The sequence below is a fragment of the Schistocerca piceifrons genome, chromosome 4, assembly GCF_021461385.2.
Source record: "Schistocerca piceifrons isolate TAMUIC-IGC-003096 chromosome 4, iqSchPice1.1, whole genome shotgun sequence".
Classification (NCBI taxonomy): domain Eukaryota; kingdom Metazoa; phylum Arthropoda; class Insecta; order Orthoptera; family Acrididae; genus Schistocerca; species Schistocerca piceifrons.
Window position 1 is genome coordinate 305,330,657 of NC_060141.1, and position 19,390 is coordinate 305,350,046.

Consider the following 19,390-nt stretch of genomic DNA (forward strand, 5'->3'; position numbering starts at 1 on the left):
TCTTGTAATGTCGTGAAATGTGTGGATTATGCTTTCCCGAAAGTCTGTTGCCTCCAATTACCTTCATTGAACGTACTTTTTGCTCTCAAACTTCTGTGGCTGTCCTATTTAGAGATATCCATTCTTCTTCAAGTCAACTGCCTACTGAGCTATTCACAATCGCAGAATCTACGAGGGTGAGTCAAACGAAAACCTTAAATATTTTTTTAAAATTTATTTATTGTGCAGAAGTAGTACAAAGTTCTATCACTTTTCAAGATAATCTCACCCACGCTCAATGCAGGTCCTCCAGCGTTTACAAAGTGCGTGTATTCCTTTAGAAAAAAATTATTTTGGTAGTCCGCGCAACCACTCATGCACCGCGCGGCGTACCTCTTCTTCAGAACGGAACTTCATTCCTCCCATTGCGTTTTTCAGTGGTCCAAACATGTGGAAATCACTTGGTGATGAGGACTGGCGCCATTCCTTGCTCGCTCTCTTCGTTTCCGGTTGGTGAAGTGAACCCAGGTTTCGTCCCCAGTAACGATTCTTGCAGGGAAGCCATCACCATCTCGTTCAAAGCGCCGAAGAAGTTCTTCACAAACATCAACAAGTCGTTCTCTCATTTCAGGAGTCAGCTGCCGTGGCAGTTCTCTCATTTCAGGAGTCAGTTGCCGCGACATCCATCTTGCAGACAGTTTGTGAAACTGGAGCACATCATGCACAATGTGGTGTGCTGACCCGTGTAAACATGCTGCAATGTCATTCAGTGTCACTCGGCTATTTTCCTTCACTATGGATTCAACTTCTGCAATGTTATGTGGAGTCACAACTCGTTGTACCTGACCTGGACGAGGAGCATCTTCCACTGAAGTCACACCATTTGCGAACTTCCTACTCCATTCGTAGACTTGCTACTGTGACAGACTTGCATCTCCGTACTGAACCTTCATTCGTCGATGAACTTCAATAGGTTACACGCCTTCACTACACAAAAACCGAATAACAGAACGCTGTTCTTCCCTGGTGAAAGTCGCAAGTGAGGCGGCCATCTTTACACTGATTCTGCGACGGTATATGTGCATCTGAACTATGCTTCCACCTGCAGGCCATTTTGCACGCTGTTTGTAGCACATTTACCAACTTATAGGATAACGCCGTAAAATTTCAATTTGTTATTACGAATTTAAGGTTTTCATTTGACTCAACCTTATATATTCCCAGAGAACCTCAATAAGTCTATTCACTCCCTAGTAGTTCCGTATTCTACTTCATTCTGCATTGATTATTCCTGAATAGTCTGTTAAGTTCAGTCTGCTCTTCATCATCATCAAATTTTCATCGTAGTCTATATCTGCTCCTGGGTACACCTTATAATCCAATATCTGACTTCCGAAACCCTCTACGCATTCCCTTCCAACGGAAATCCAAACCTTCCTAGCTATTAGCTTTTTCTCCATTGAAGTAACGAATAACCCCTTCAATATCCTCATATTCTTTCTCTATCTCTTCTTCTTTCGAAGTCGGCATGTATACCTGAACTGTAGTTGTCGGGGTTGGTTTGCTGTCGATGATAACAACACTATCAGTGAACTGTCCACAGTAACTCACTCTCTGCCCTTATTGCTTTTTCTGCTGCTGTTGATATTACCCTATGCTCATCTGACTGGAGATCCTTGTCTTTCTTCAATTTCGCTTCACTGCCTCCGACTGTATCTATTTTGAGCTTTCGCCTTTCCCTTTACAGAATTTGTAGATTCCCTAAAACGTTGAAATTTCTGACGTTCCAAGCACAGACTGGTAGTATGTTTTCCTTTTGTTGAGTATTAAGTCTTTTGGCATGGTTAACTCCCCCTTGGCTATCTCCTCCCGGAGATCTGAAGGGGGCTACTCCGGAATCCTTTACCAATGGAGAGATCATGATAACACTTTTTCAGCTACAAGTTACAAGCTCTGTGGGTACAGTTTATGTTTGTTGAATGCAGTGGTTCTCAAGGCCTTCTGCCTTCCCATGCCGTTGATCATTGCTAGTTCTTCCAGCTTTTAGGGCCAGTTTGCCACTGCAGGGGCAATAAAGTGCCCTGAATCTCTTTCCTTTCTGGCAGTCTCTTTCACATGTCCGTTGGCAGGCTGAGGGTGACGTCTTATGTCGGAAGTTTTTGGCAGCTATTGCGGATGATTTTTATTAAGAATCTAACCTGTGGTAGGGGTCGGACTCAGGACCTAGTATGTCTTGATTACTAATCAAAGACTGCATTGTTTTCTTTTTTTTATAGGGCTTTAAGAGTTCATGTCATGGATGTTCCTTACACCACGGGTATTCAGTCTGCCGCTGTCTGCTAACAAGACCTGTGAATCGCAACAGCTGGCGATACAAGGAGTTGAACCAGAGTCGAATCGAATCCGCACACCGTATTAACAGCCTTTGGCCTAGCAGTCCAGTGAGGATGAATGTGATTTACAGGCTGCCTGCTTCGCTAGTATAGGCTAAGACTGGGCTGGTTCCCAAGCTATACCTCATGAAATACGGTACAAGAACAGATAAAATACGGAAGCACGAGGAACGAAGTTCAAACGAGTCACAGACAGGTAATGCACAATACTTCCCATCCCTACGTTCACTGACGACTGTGGCGACAAAAGGAGCGCAGGCCAAAAAGTTAAAAAGAAAGATAATAATGAAAAGATTCTACCAAGTGTGATACAATAAACTCAAAGGAGAGAGAGATATATGGTAGAGATATGAGGGACAATAAAAAATGGAAAAATAACCGTTACTATAGCCGTGGCCACGCAATGCTGCTGCATGGTGTAGAAGAGAACGGAGACACTGAAAAGGCAAAGAACATGGTACATCTGCCTAATATTGTGTAATGCCACAGCGATATCGCTGAAGTGCCGCTACACGACATTGCAATGAAACCGACTAATGTCTGAAGTAGCGGTGCAGGAAGCTGACACCATGAATCCTGCTGGGTTGTCCGCCCATTCGTAAGAGAATGAAGGGATAGAGATCTCTTGTGAACATGACGTTGCAAGGCATTCCTGATATGTTCAATAATGTTCATGTCTGGGGAGTTTGGTGGCCAGCGGAAATGTTTCTAGATCCACTCTGTAGCAATTTTTGATGTGGACGTGTGCGGTGTCGCATTGTCCTGCTGCAATTGCCCAAGTCTGTCAGAATGCACAATGGACATGAACTGATGCAGGTGATCAGGCAGGATGCTTACGTACGTATCATCTTTCAGAGTCATATACAGACGTATCAATGGTTCCATATCTCTCCAAGTGCACACGCCCCACGCCATTAGAGAGCCTCCACCAGCTTGAACAGTGCACTCCTGACACGAGGGATCCGTGGATTCATGAGGTTGTCTGCATACCCGTGTACGTCCATCCGCTCGATACAATTTGAAACGAGATTCGTCCGACCAGGCAACTTGCTTCCAGTCATCAACAGTGCAAGGTCGGTGTTGACGGGCCCAGGCGAGGCGTAAAGCTTTGTGTCGTGCCGTCTTCATGGGTACACGGTGGGACTTCGGCTCCGAAAGCCCATATCGATGAAGTTTCGATGAATAGTTGGCACGCTGACACTTGTTGACGGCCCAGCATTGAAATCTCCAGCAATTTGCGGACGGGTTACATTTCTCTCACGTTCAACGATTCTCTTCAGTCGTCTTTGGTCCCGTTCTTGCTGGATCTTTATCCACCCGCAGCAATGTCGGAGATTTGATGTTTTATCGGATTCATGATATTCAGGGTACATTCATGAAATGGTCGTATGGGAAAATCTCCACTTCATCACTACCTCAGAGATGCCGTGGTCCATCAATCGTGCGCTAACTATAACTTCATGTTCAAACTTACTTAAATCTTGGTAACCTGTCACTGTAGCAGCAGTAACCGATCTATTAACGTATGTATTATTTTGAAGACTCCTGAGTGAACGGGCCAAGTTTCCGTCACTTCCGACAGATAGAGTAGCTGCTGGACCGTTTCGAAACGATGTCTGTAGCTGATATACGTAACAAGGAACGTGCCGTCATTGAATTTCTCACCGCAGGGAAAGAAACGGTGGGGATTATTCACAAACACTTGTGCAAAGTCTACTGAGCATCTGCTGTCGACAGTGTACAGTCGCTGGTCGAGGAGAATGAGGTCATCAGAAGGCGGTTCAGCGGAGCTGCATGATTTGCAGCTTTCGGGGAGACCATTCCCGTGTCAGTGTTGCGACCAGCCACCATACTGTCGCTATGAGTGTTTACAGCTGTTGCGAACGGAAACCAGACTGTCGCCATTTCTTTTCTTAATTGTGCCTGTCTACTTACTATGTTTTTTAATCAGCATCACCGACCTTCTGTTTTATATTTTCTTCGCAACTTTTTCGCCTTGTTTCAGTATTTACAGTCATCGTTTTGTCGCCTGCTTATATTGTTATATCTCCTAATTTTTTTTGTAGGCTGCAGAGCAGTGTATTGTGCTGCTGCCAGCCACCCCCCCTCTGTGGGGGGGGGGGGGGGAATCGACATACAATAGAGGAAAAAAAAGGTAGACCATGCACAGCTGTTACACCTAACATGTTGCAGCGAGCTTCCACTTGTTCGGGCCATTAAAGGATGCCATTCGTGGAAGACGTTCTGAGGATGATGAGGAGGTGATTGACATAGGTCAAATATTGGTACCAACAGCGCATACACGCCCTTGTTTTGCGCTGGAGGAGGACCATATAACGGGATGGAGATTATGGGGAAAAATACAGTGTGTACATAAAACACCATTCTTTCGTGTGTGTAATTCCCATTATGTTCAATAAAGAATTGTTGAAGAAAAAAATGCGTGCGTTACTTTCTGGGCAACTCTCGTATGATCAGCATCTGAACTAGGATGAACGAACTGTCGCAGCAAGAGGTAAATCTCCGCATATCTGCCATGAAATACAAGAATATTTAAAAACGTAACTTCACCTATAACTAGTCTGTTGTTAGCCCTGTCGAATCTTTGTAACTGTTATGTGTTACAGTATGGTGCAAATAGCAAAAACACTAGACAAATCGTACTAGCCATTTAAGATCGCGTAAGGTGTTTGTGGTGGTGGGTGAATGGGGGAGGGAGGGGAGGGGGGTGGAGGGGGCATTGTGTTATATAATGTCTCCAGTCCTTTCCGCGATCAATTAAGGATACCGTATAGACGGCGTTGTTTGCATTCACTCTCTTTTCTTCCGTTTTGTTATTAACAGGTGATCTCGCCTCGCATATTAACCACTTATCATCGTTCCATTGTTACGCAGTAAGTCAAATATTTTGGCTGTACCTAAGCATAATACTAAATCTTCCTCCCTCTCTTTCTTCGTTTCAGTCTTACAGTTGAGGATTTATAACCACAAGCCTCCATTTAAACCGCAACAACGTCACATTGAAGAGAAGATTTTAGCTTTAACTGTTATTATCGATATAGCTTCCCCTTATGCATGTAGAAACCATGCTGTCTCCTTCTTGATCAAAAGCGATCCAGTATTTCTCTTTCATTGTCAGCGTTGCCCATGCTTTCCTTATCAGAATGTATTTCCGTTATCTCTGATTCCATCTTCTAACTTTACACGTTCCTTCCTCGGTTCTCCTGAGACCAGTGATCATCTTCTCCATATTTGATCCTGTTGTCTGGCTGACATGCATTATTACTCCCATTCAACGGGAGCATCACGTTATGACAACACTTCTTAAGACAAAATTAGTGAAACTAGCACTGCTGTAATATCGTATATTTAGTATTACGCTTATTAATATATACAGCTCATGTATTGGAACGACAACCATTTAACGGTTGTTATCTAATTAAATTTAAGGGATGATCTGATAACTCTTATCTTTTGATTTGAAACAAATAAATAAGTAGAATATTCTACTTGCCAATTTACTATCTACGTCCAAACAATGGTAAAGATTTTGCTTGCAGGAAGTACAACCAATTTTTTTCGAATCTTCAATAAGACGAGTACTTGGATAAAACTGTTTCTTGGAGTACACTTAATGCCGTAGAGGTATCTCGCAAAAGACTTGAGGAGTAGTAGGACGAGGAAAGCTCACCACTCTCCCAGCATTTACGATGCACATGCAACGAAATGACGATCAGTCATAAGCTGCTGAAGGGACCCAAAAGTTTCTACGCATGATAGCTATCTAAAAGGAAAATTCATGAAAACCTTTACAAGCCACACATATAAGGCTGCGCCATTCGCACTAGCACTCTATAGAGCAGCGAGACGGCTCTATTTCTTTGGAACCTTCGGATCCTGGGGGGTTAGAACGCTTACGACTAGAAAAGACGACATACAGTGACAGATGGCCCGCCGAGTAAGGGTGTATCGTCACGTGACGCACGGTGAGCCGCATAGTATTCTGTCGAAGAACGTTGTGTCGTAAATGAAAGACAAAAATTTCTTTTTAATTTGTAATCAAGAAATATACAGGGCGGCCGCAAACAGTCTGAAAAGCGGGGTATATTATGTTGATAAGTGACTGGTAAGGAAAAAATCGGTACGTTGTGCCGTATCCGATTTAATTAGCATTTAAATTAACCATACATGTTGTTCCGCCCGTAAATTCAAACGGCCTGTCGGAAAATGTGTTTTTCTTTTGGTTTCCTCGAACTGAAGAAGTGTGGGTTTTGCCCAACAGGTTTAAATTCATAACTTCCGAAACAGACACATTTTTACTGGTAATGAGGATTTCAAAAATTGGTAATCCATGGATCCACTTTGGCCCGTGCGTTATCGCATTTCACCCCGTGCAAGTGTTTGAATTTGTGTGCGGAACGACCTCTTTGGCTAACGTCAATGCTAATTCGATCGGACGCGGTGCAAAGTGTTTATTTCTTAACAATTATTTCTCAACACAGCTTCTGCTGCGACACTCTCACGAGCTGTCCAGACTGTTTCTGATCACGCTGTATATTTTGTTTTCCAGGTCACGATGTGGAAATCATATATTAATCAAAATTGTCCACTGTTAAATGAAAAAGTGTAGTATAATTAATTTAAAGAAGATTACAGCATAGAAAAAATTGAAAGTAAGAAAATAAAATGATATGGAGGTAAGTAAAGGTTTGGATATAAAATTTGGAAACATCGCGCGAAATGCATGTTTGAAAATAAATGTAGGTGCTAGCCAAGTCTGGAGGTTGCGCAATTTTATTTGGCCACCAACAACAATTATGAAACGTCTTTAATACATTTCCAATGTCAGTTGTGTTCAGAACAGTTCTGTGTAATTGCGTGTGAATTACGTCTCACCTAAGTGATTTCGAACTTTGGCAATTAGTTGGTGCTAGTATGACGGGTGCTTTTGTAATCATGGTAGCCGAAGTGTTCGGTGTCTCAGGAGGGACCGATCGAAGATTTATACTGCTTACAGCGAAAGTGGAAAACCATCATCCGTGAAGTCACAACGCGTACTAAAGTATATGCTGAGTAATCATGACAGACCATTATTATGGAGGAGTATGACGAGAGATAAGAGGAAGCCAACTGCTAAGTCCATTGCAGAATTGAACTTCGTCCTCACGAAACCTGTAATCACCAGAACAACGCTAAGGGAGGTCAACGAGTAAGAAAGTGCAGCGTGAGAAGTTAGTCGAAACCCACCCAGAAGTGATGAAAATCACCGTAACAGGCAAATGTAGTGCGGAAGTTATAAAAGTATGGAGCAATGGAAGAAAGTCATTAGGTCAGATGGGTCTCGTTTCACACTGTTTCCAACTTCTAGGCGGATTTACGCCACAAGGGTGAAACTTGGCAAGGATTAGATGATGATCTGGACAGTCACGTCGTGGCTTACATGACCCGTGATCTAGAGGTAGCGTCGTTGATCAGTAATCGAATCGTCCTTGGTTCCGGGTTCGAACCCCACCACTGTTCGAATCCCGCCATTGCTTAAATCATCAGCAAAGACAGCCGAAGACTTCTGGCGTAAGAAGTCACCCTCATTCTGCCAACAGCCCTGTCAAAGAGGGTGAAGGAGCAGGCAGAGGTTCTGGGCACTCTCTTGCACTTGGGGTGGAAACTGCACCTAAAGGAGGAAGAATCAGCACTGATCAACGGCACGTGGACACAGAAGGCAATGGAAACCACTGCACTAAAGACACATAATGTTGCCTGTGATCATGATGATCACTAGCAAAATATTACTCACTAGTCCCACATTAGGATCGCCGGGGGGAGGGAAGTGCAAATTGGGAAGTGACCGTGAGAAAATGACTGAATAACCAACGACTGGATAATGTTATACGAGTCGGGGAGTTGATTTTCAGACTTCGAAGTGGCAGGGAAGCTAGAAAATCTGAAAAGGAAAATTCTGGGGCTCAATCTAGATATAGTGGGGGTCAGTGAAGTGAAATGGGAAATAGATAAGGATTTCTTGTCAGATGAGTACAGGTTAATGTCAACAGCAACAGAAAATGCTGTAACTGGAGTAGGATTCATTATGAATAGGAAAGTAGGGCAGACAGTGAGTTACTGTGAACAGTTCAGTAATAGGGTTGTTCTCATCAGAATCGACGGCAAGCCAAACCGACAAAGACGATTCGGGTATACTTGCCAACGCCGCAAGCAAATGATGAAGAGATAGAGAAAATATATGAGGATACTGCACGGGTAATTCAGTACGTAAAAGGAAATGACGCAAATCGCAGTTAATTAATGATGAAGAGTTGTGATTGTAGTCTTCAGCCCGAAGCCTGGTTTAAGGTAACTCTCTATGCTACTCTATCTAGTGCAAGCCTCGTCAACTCTGAATAACTACTACAACTTACGTCCTTCTGAATCTGCTTGCTGTATTCGTCTCTTGGTCTCCTTCTACGATTTTTACCCTCCATACTTACTTCCAATACCAAATTTGTGATCCCTTGATGTCTCAAAATGTGTCCTATTAACTGATTACACTGGTGTCCTGATTGAAAGTGAAGAACAAATACAGGATGTACTGAATAGAATGAACAGTCTAATGAGTACAGAATATAGGTTGCAAGTAATTCCGACGAAAGTAATGAGAAGTAATAGAAATGAGAACTGAAAGAAACTTATCAGGATTAATGGTCACGATGTAGATGAAGTTAAGAAATTCTCATAATTTTGCAGAAAAATAACATACGACGGACGGAGCAAACATGGACATCAGTAGTAGACTAGTACTGCCAAAAAGAGCATACCTGGTCAAGAAAACTCTATTAGTATCAAACATAGGCCCTAATTTGGGCAAGAAATTTCTGAGAATGTATATTTGGGCACAGCATCGTATGGTAGTGAAACATGGACCGTGCGAAAACGGAAGAGAAGACAATCGTAGCATTTGCGATGTGGTACTAAAGACGAATGTTGAAAATTAGGTGGACTGGTAAGGTAAGGAATGAGGAGGTTCTGTGCTGAATCGGAGAGGAAAGGTATGTATGGAAAACACTGACTAGGAGAAGGGGCAGGATGATAGGACATCTGTTAAGACGTCATGGAATGACTTCCATGGCGCTAGAGGGAACGGTAGAGAGCAAAAGCTGCAGGTAAAGACAGAGATTGGAATAGATAAAGCAAATAATCGAAGATGTAGGTTGCAAGTGCTACTCTGAGATGAAGAACTTAGCACAGGAGAGGAATTCTTGGCGGTCCGTATCAAACCAGTCAGGAGACTGATAACTCAAAAAGTCGGTTGTCTTCTACAAAGCCCACGGCTTCTCAGTAAGCTCGCATTACTGGCGTTGATTATGTGACCATTTTGGCTGAACAGGTGCATGAAATTGTACAGTGTTTGTTGTCCATTGTTGTTGGCTGTGTCCAAGGCGACAGGGCCGCTTTTCATACAGTTCTTATCGTTGGGGACTAGTTTTGTAAGGACGAGGATTAATTGTCGCATCTCCTCTGGCCCACAGCCACCAGATCTCAGTGTTATTTAGTCTTTGCGGTCTACATTTGTGAGAACTGGGTGTGATCGAAATCCACATCCATTATCGTTACCTAAGCTTGCCACTACATTCTAGCAAGAATAAATCACACAGGATCTATATTTATCCATTCCGTGATGGCTGCAAGCTGTTTTGAATGTCAAAGGGTTTCCTTCTCCGTATTAGACAAGGTAATGTATTGTGATTTTAGTGTTTCCATACTTTTTCTGCTTATCTTATTCGGTTGCAAAATGCTTTTCTCCACTTCTCGCTGAAGAGCCTTGTTTCTGGTTTATTTTTACAGTAAGGTTTACATACTGTCGTAAGTAGTGACTCCTAATCCACTAATATCAACATACATTTTAGATAAGTACGAAATACACTTTCAAAATTTTGTTGTGTGTACTAAGAGCACTCTAGGCCATTTACCCGCCTGTGTACTTCTTTTGGTGCCCAACATCCTGATGTGTTCAGCTGCCGTAAACACCAAAACTAAAAATAGCTCGTTATACTATTTTTAAGTAAAAAATACGAGTACTTAGCTTTCATTTTCGTGGAAAATACGAAAATGACTCGTACCTTTTGCCATGACGCAATCCGGTAAGTATTATAGCTACAGGATCTTACTTTACTTGGTTTGGCCGACTTTCTACAAGTAGCAAGGGTTTCGGAAATAGCGTTTTGCTGTAATTTTATGATGATTTAGCTTTAACTTCAGTGCAGATTATTGCATATTAAGTTTCGTGAAATATTCATGCCTGGCTACAATTGGATTGGATTAGGTGCTGATTGTGGACAACTTCCACTGGAGATCAATGAGCTACGCTTTGAGCATACGATAACGAATTATAGATTTAGCTACTGCTCCGCCCATTTTTGAACAGACAAGTTAAAAGAGCAAGAGCATATGTCGTATGTTCTGTTCTGTGTGCATGGAAACAATGACCACGATTAGTAGATTTCTTTGAGAATGGTATTAGTGAATTCCACCGCGTGATTCTCAGACGTTGAAGTCTGCTGTATGGTAACTGTATGGTAATGAAGAGCCCTAGATCTGCCCTGGAACTTCGTCGACTACATTTTTTTCTTTCTCCCATTACTTTCGTGACTACAGTACAATGGCAACGTTTCCAACCCAGAGCAAATGTAAGAGTAGTTAAACAATGGAAGCAGTTAGTTACGACTATATCAAGGGTATACGTACAGAGCGATTTGAAATAGAAAGACCACATGAAAATAATGGCAGAGAACGACGATGACAGGCTGAGATTAATTGGCACAATCATCACGGAATGTAGTGCTCAAAAGGAAGCAGCTTGGAAAACCTTTGATCAATCAATACTCGATCAATTGCTCTTGGGATACGTACCAGAAAGGATTCATAGAGAAAATAGAGAAGATCAAAAGAAGAGCGGCGCGTTTCGCTACATCTATGTCTACATCTACATCTACATGGATACTCTGGAAATCCAACTTAAGTGCCTGGCAGATGGTTCATTTAATAAGCATGAAAGCGTCACCGAGATGATCAACCAACTCCAGCGGTAGACACTGCGAGAGAGGCGGTCTGCATCACAGTGTGGTTCACTGTTAAAGTTTCGAGAGACTGCGATCCCAGCAAAGTATACAATTACATTCGTTCCTCCTGCGTATATCTCTCCTAAAGCCCATGAAAATAAAATCGGAGAGTTCAGAGTCCACACGGAGACTTTCCAGCAATCGTTCTTCACGCAAAACTCTCTCGACTACAAAGGGAAGGAAGGAAATGACAATGGTACGCAAAGTACCCTCCGCCACACACCGCAAAGTTGCTTACGTACTATAACTGCAGATTTTGTGTTTGTAAGGAAAAGGTTTTCATTGACTCATGGTACCCCCTGCAACCACTTCGTCCTCAGACAATAGTGTAGTGATCAGCCCAGTCTGCGTTTCTCGCTATGTAACCTCAGCGAACAATGTAATACTGTGTGGATGTGTTTACGTTTATGCGTTTGCAGACCTCACCAATGTGCAGTTCACGCTTGTCATTGCTAAAGCAAAACTTGCGCTCTGACTAGTATTTATCTTTGGCCGAAGGCGGTGACTGGTGGTCCGATAATCCGCGCAGGCAGCAGGCTCGCTCTCTTAAGGTCAGCTTCTCATTCAAAATGGTCGAAAGTCCGATTTTTTGTTGCATTTTTTGAGAGGTATATATATATATATATATATATATATATATATATATATATACGTCTTAGAATGTTGGGACAAAAGGTTTATTATCCCATGTAGGCTTTCACGGCCGGCGTCTTTATCAGTAAACACTTCCGGGCTAAGTTGCCGTGGTCGATCTGTAGAAATTCTTCTCCCTGACGTTTCGTTCTCAACTACGGAGAACATCTTCCGAGGTGAGTCGACGACTGGCTGCTAGGAGCTGGGGCTGCCGCTTATATGGAGATCGTAGAGGGCGCCACCACACGTCACGTGGCGTCGATGTGTGGCTATCTCTGGCTATCGTCTGTTCTCTCGATTGCAGGCAATCGATTGTCACGTGATTGATGCAACGTCGACCGCCATATATTGTTCAATTTTAATCCTTCTTCTTTACGATTAAAATTGTATTGATGTTTGTGGATTTCAATTGCCTCTCTATACATACGTGTATAATAGTGCGACGTCCTCGCTAGCACGCTTGTCTCACCAAATTTTATTTCGTGATCTCCATCCTTAAAAACATGTTCCGCTACTGCCGATTTGTCAATATGTCCCAAGCGACAGTTCAATTTTAATCCTTCTTCTTTACGATTAAAATTGTATTGATGTTTGTGGATTTCAATTGCCTCTCTATACATACGTGTATAATAGTGCGACGTCCTCGCTAGCACGCTTGTCTCACCAAATTTTATTTCGTGATCTCCATCCTTAAAAACATGTTCCGCTACTGCCGATTTGTCGATATGTCCCAAGCGACAGTTTCTTTTGTGCTCCGTCAACCGTGTATTGATGCTTTTTTTGTAGTTCCTATGTAAACCCTGCCACAACTACACGGAATTTTATATACCCCTGGGGTGGCTAGGGGGTGACGAGCATCTTTTGTTGATCTTAGGCATTCACAAATTTTCTTAGTAGGTCTGAAAATAGTCTCCACCTGAAACTTGGCTAGTACTTTTCCAATGCGATCAGTGATGTTATGGATGAACGGAAGAAATACTTTTCCAGCTGATGGTTGTTGCTGTCTCCTATTTTTAGGCATTTTTCTACTTGGGTGAAGTGCTCGGTTAATCTCGTTTTTCGTATAACCATTTTTCGCAAAAATCCGTGCTTTACGCGAGTTTATGCAGCCCATTATTAGAAGTAGTGTGATCAGCGACATAAAAAATTTATAATAGGATGTAGCCTTTATGGAAACTGAATTAATAATACATATAAAAGTTTTCTCTAAACTTTAAGCAGATTTTTCTCGAGAAACTATTTTGCAAAATTGCTTGCAGCATAAAATAAAAACGGTTCATCCTATTAACCCTTTCACTACGATGAACGTCTGTAGAATTCGAAAGTGAATGTGCCGCCCAGCCGGTGGACTGCTGTAGCAGTTCCGCCTCGCGTCATACAGCTCCGCTTCACTACGCTCGAGTGTTGTGGAAGCATGAGCTAAGCACCATCTAACGGCTTTGTTCAAAGTCTGTAGTTAACAACAGTCACTAGATGCAGTTGCATTCAGTTTCAAAGCGTTAGTTTCGCTTGAGTTGCGCTGCTCATTTCCCGCCTTGTTTCTAATCCGACGCCACGCAGGATTAGCCGAGAGGTCTCAGGCGCTGCAGTCATGGACTGTGCGGTTGGTCCCGGCGGAGGTTCCTTAGGATAATTTAGGTTAAGTAGTGTGTAAGCTTAGGGACTGATGACCTTAGCAGTTAAGTCCCATAAGATTTCACACAAATTTGAACATTTTTTTCTAATCTGACGCGACACGTTGTCAACCTCAGCTTCTACTAGACGTTATATGGCAGATAAGCGATATACTGTGGACGAAGCTCTTTCTCTCATACTGGGTAGTGATTTTAAAGATGAAAGGGCCGCATGGTCCTAATGTGACAATGAACACGGATCATCTATTGTAGCTGCTTCCTTATCACGTACACGTGCTACCCAAGCTGTTCCATTGACATCCAGAGGCTTGGATTTGTGCTTAGACACAGACAATATCAAAAACATGTGTGATTTGTATAAATATTTCTAATAAATATATAGTATAAAGTCCAATAATTGCGGTAACACTACAAGTATGAAAGCAGGTCAGAATAGCGCCGCCGGGAGCGCGAAAAATGGGCCGTGCAGCCCACGACGCAGCAATCACGGCGCCTTCGTGAAAGGGTTAACGTCTACCTTTGATCCTCGAAAAGTGAACACTTTCCTTGGGAGCTTATACTGACAATATATGAAATTTGTTAATATCAACTATTTTTTGCATGGCCATAAAGTCAAAAACCAAAAATCGAACTCAAAGTGCGAGTTGGCACCATATCGTTAAATTTAACGTTATTTCATTGTGGTCAGGTATAAGATCACATAAACTTAATGTAGTATCGACTGATGTTACCAATTTTGTATTTCAGATGAATGCTGAGGGGCTACACTGCACTCAGCCTGTGTACTTCAAACTCACAGGCCCTTGAGAATCTAAAATAAATTTCAAAGTATGATCAATCACAGTAGCCAAACAGATCATTCATATGTGTTTTCATTCTCTCAAAAAAAAGTTTCCAAACTTTTAATTAACATTTTCTCATTTGAATGAGAACGTGGCCTTAAGTTCGGTTGTGGGACTGAGAGGTAGACTGAGGATCAGGGCCGGGAGTGGGGTCATAATTTCACTCGGTGTTGGCTCGAGTGGCCTCGTATTATAAACCCGTGGTTCGTCTCCGCAGTCCTTCCCGGTACACGAGGGGCGTGTTGGCCGTGGGGGCTTTGACGGATCTGAATGGGACCGGCTGCAAAGGAGTAAGTCGACTGTAGTTTACCGCCGTAGCAGCTATCTTGTGGGGAGCGGCTAGGAGAGAGGAAGTCCTGCCACTGAGCGAAGACGGATTTCGCACCAACGTCAACTTGCGTTTTCTAGCAGCTTGCCGGATTTTATTATCCTATATCTCGTTTTTGGAACTGAGCCGTGCCGACGCTTGCATTGCTGTTGTTTGTAGGTTTCCACTCTCTGTTGACTTGCGCCACTCGATTTCGCAAGCGTTGCCTGTTCGCTAGTAGCAGCAGCGGCGGTTATCGATATCTAGTAACTGCTGCCCTATCTTTGGGGCGAAGTCGTTAATTTTCCGGGTCGTGTGAGTGTTCCAGTTCAGTTTGGGACTCAGGAGGAGCCAGGTCCGTGCAGTGCCAGAACACCCCGGGACCGCTGGCTGCTCGCATGGACTGCCGGATGGAAGGGCTGTGGTCACGAGGGTGCACGACCTCGTCGTAGACCGGATCCAGCAAGCTTTAAGATAAGTGCGTTTCAATCCAAGTAGAGAAACCTCCACCATTGTGATATCCCGCGATTCTCCAGTGAATTGGGTTCGTGTTGCTGCTCGTAGTGTCGCCGAGGCGAAGAGCAGCGAGTGGAGGGCTTGGGGAAGGCGGATCTGATTATCTTTCCTCGACTTCTTATTACTATTTGCTGCATTAAACTTGTTATGTTTAGTTCAGTAGTGCAGACCGCCGGTTACCGTTTTAGCGTATTGTTCAATCGTTGCATTTGATTTATCGGACGTCAGGTAGCTTTAGCAAGATCATAATTATTCATTCGTTAGGCTGACACTAGTCGGAGTTACCATTTTGTGAAATGAATGCAACTCTTGCCTGCGTATCACCTCGCTCGCGAAAGTGTTTGTTGCCGGACCTTCTCAGAGGTCGATTCCTGGAGCACCGTCTGTGCCCCCTTGGTCCTCGTAAGACAGGTGAATTCTAAAAGAGGGTCTGATGACCAGTAGTTTAGTGTAACGCTCCTTCAGTCCACGTCTTCTACGCGTATAATCTGCCTCAGTACCCTTTAAGGAACTTATGTACCGATCCTTGTGTTTTCTTATTGTATTATTTATTACAATACCTTGCAATGCATACATTAAAGGTTATATATGTCTAGTTAATAGTTCTGGTCGCCTTCTGCAATCAACCTAGCAGTGTAGTGTTCAGTAGATCTTAAGGGTTGTGTTCCAAAGTTTACCATCATCTTATTTCACCAGTTTGGTGATCAGTTTTTTTTTTAAATTAACCTTTGCTATTGTATTTGGTGTTTTACAGCAGGTTTCTAATTTTTTTATATTATCACTCTTGACGTGTAAGGCCTTCAGCCGTGATGCTGGTCGCTTGCCTTTAAATTCTAATTTGGTATTTGTGTTTAGGCAGTAATCCTTTAAAACCTTATTTGCTGCCATTCCTGGCGTCTGATGCCTTCTACTGTGTTTGCGGCGTCTTACCTTTAATATTTAAATACCTGTAATTGTATGTTGCAGCGAGTTTTAAACAATTTTTAATTTATTGCCATTCCTGGCGTGTAAGGCCTTCTGCCCAGATTACAGTGGCTTGCCTTTAAAACATTATCTGCTGTATCTGTATTTAATGATGATTTGCTAAATTACACCTCACTGAAAACACTATTATTTACAAAGTTGTTTATTCCTTCATTAAGAACGTGTGGTATTTTTATTTATTGTTGAGACTGGAATTACTGGTTTAAAATAAATTGTGTGTAACTGTAAAAGGGAAACAACAGTAACTGATTACGACCCCCTCCACAATCGTAACCGATTCCTGCCTTTCCTTGAGTATCAGGTTTCAGGAACGTTCCCCGTGATTAACAACTGGGGTGTCGCAGGTTGTGGCCTTGGTGCAAGGGAATTTTCTATGCGACGAAATCTTTCAATTTATTCAGTGGTTTTACCCGACGTGTTGTGTATTCTGCCCCTCGTGTTACTGACTGACGCAGCTCTGATTTTCTGGGGTCGGACAAGCAGGTTTTTAATAGTTAAATTTTGTACGGAGTAGCTCATCCTCACTTAGTATTTCTTGTCTTTGCAATTTTCTGAGAACTGTTGTCTTTTAAGCTTTGTTGTTCTTCAAACAGTTCATGAACGGATATCCCGTTGTGCTTTGTTTGAGGGGCTGTCTAATCAGCGTAATTTTTAGTAGAAATTGGTGAATTAATTCTGCTCCATTCAGATGTGTTGACGATAGCTGCCTTTGCTGGCACAGTATCTCGAGTTGCAGCAAGCCGTAACTGTTGTTTACACGTGAAAGCAGCCTCGCGTGTAGCGGTTGATGACATTTATTTCACTTGTTAAAGAACTTTAATTTTATTAAGCTATTAATTTAAAGTTGCTTGAATGTCTGTTCGCTCATTGATTAATTGTTGAGTTTATAATTCAGCCTGTGTCTTTCACTTTAAGTGCGAGTGAACTTGCATTTATTTCAACTATTCGGGTTCATAATTAAATTTAAGCATCTTGATAATACTTGAGTGCAAACAAAATCTTCCATTAACAAAACTAGCAGCACACGTTTGAACCGAGCGAGGTGGCGCAGTGGTTACCACACTGATCTCGTTCCGGAGGACGGCGGTTCAATCCCACGTCCAGCCATCCTGATTTAGGTTTTCCGTGATTTCCCCAAATCGCTCCAGGCAAATGCCAGGATGGTTCCTTTGAAAGGGCACGGCCGACTTTCTTCCCCGTCCTTCCCTTATCCGATGAGACCGATGACCACGCTGTTTGTTCTCTTCCCCCAAACAACTCAACCCAACCCCACACCTTTGAATTGCTTCCGAGTATTTCTTTAATCAGGACTGGTGGTGATCACAAATAGTTTTCTGTATGCGGCCCACCTTATACAGAAGCTACATTCATCTTCGAAATAAATCGAAGTCGAACATTCGTCTTCCCTACTACTGCCCGTAACGCGCTCGTACCAGTTCATATCGACTGGCAACGTTATGCGTAGGTCTGCAGTGGAAGTGACTGTGTCAGTGTGCCGCAGCGAGCGTACTCACCGGTGAAGTTGGTGAGCATGGTGGTGGGGATGCAGGCGGGCAGGCGCGGGTTCCAGGCGCCGTTCTGGCAGCGCAGCGACGAGTTGCCCAGCAGCTTGTACAGGCCGGGCCGGCGGCAGCGCGCCGTCATCATGGCACCGTGCGGGAACACCGACTTCTCGCTCTGCGCACACAGCCAGACACACCGTGACACACCGGCTCGCTCTCACCACGTACTAAACACAAAAACATACTACCCATGCACTCTCCAGAGCCATAAGCTGCGGTTCCTGCATAGGGATTTCCTGTATCGCTTAATTACTTACGTCGACTGTTGGCACCCATGTCATATAACGTTACTATAAATTGTTCTCGTGAAATTACGTTTCCAGACTAGCTTAGTGCCCGCTGCTTCTCTCGCGTAACTGTATGGGCTGTAGAGCTTTTTGTTTTTATTTACTCTACTTTTTATGTTTTTCAGAAGTTGCAACACATTCTAAGCATTTCACGCTAATTAAGGCCACGTAAGCACAGTCTTTTACGAGTGTACTTCTGAGCGAAAAGAGATTCTGGTAGATGGATCCCATATCATGCGTTCTGTGTTCTTATGAAGGTAATTCCATAGCAGCTTTCATCCCCTAACAAGTATTTCTTTGTATCTAACCGAGAAGTGTAATATCAGTTTTCATAAATTCAGCGTAAAATGTTTTTAATGTAACTAAATATTTTCTTAAGAATTTTCATCTCCTTTTGCACTTGCTTAGGAGTTGGATTTCCAGAAACACTCCTTTCTTTTTATTTCTAACCGAGACGTCAAATACCACTTGTCATAGATGTAGCCTTAAAAATACTTTCGTGGTGCTTTAGAAATTATTTATTTTCAAAAAACTTTGAACCAATGTTTTATCAACTTAGTTGTTGAATTTTCGTAAACGCACGTATTCTTTATTTTCTGAATGAGAAACCAAATACTGGTTTTCTGAGTCCTAGCTTCAAAATTCTCTCAGTAGCGACATACCTTCAAAAGGCCTTTCATCACCTGTTTCATCTCCTTAGGCGTGGAATTTCGGCAATCCGTTTTTAAACGATACCTTCAGTATGAGATCCACACCGTCTCCAAACTTCAAATTTTTGTCCTTAGGGGTCTGGACTAGGTGATGATGAGTCAGTGAACCAATATGACCCTGTTTCACCCCCTTATTGTTGGAATTTCATAAAATCGCTTCTGAAACGACGCCTACAATGAAAGATCCACAACTTCTCAAAGTTTCAAGTTTCTATCCTTAGCGGTTTGGTCTGAGCGATGATGAGTCAGTCAGTCAAGACACTACCTTTTATAAATAGAGATGACTAGACTGCGAGGACAAAGGACTTGCAGTCGCAGGAAAGAAATTAAAACTTTTTAGTGTCCAAATGTTGACATGTGATAAAGCACGGTATTTTCGGCAGAGTTCCAGCAAAAGGCGAAAAGGTCGAAATATCAGTCCTCAACTGCACCT

The 19,390-nt window shown here is 42.8% G+C and overlaps 1 protein-coding gene across 1 annotated transcript in view; it reads right to left on the reverse strand.

The window, feature by feature from the left end:
- LOC124795808 (locomotion-related protein Hikaru genki-like) overlaps nt 1-19,390 on the reverse strand; it is a gene marked incomplete at its 5' end in the record, with an annotated part of 321,671 nt that overhangs the window by 181,560 nt on the left and 120,721 nt on the right. The window contains one exon of the mRNA XM_047259889.1: nt 17,913-18,075. Coding sequence (XP_047115845.1) covers nt 17,913-18,075 — 163 coding nt within the window. The remainder of the gene's footprint in view (nt 1-17,912; nt 18,076-19,390) is intronic.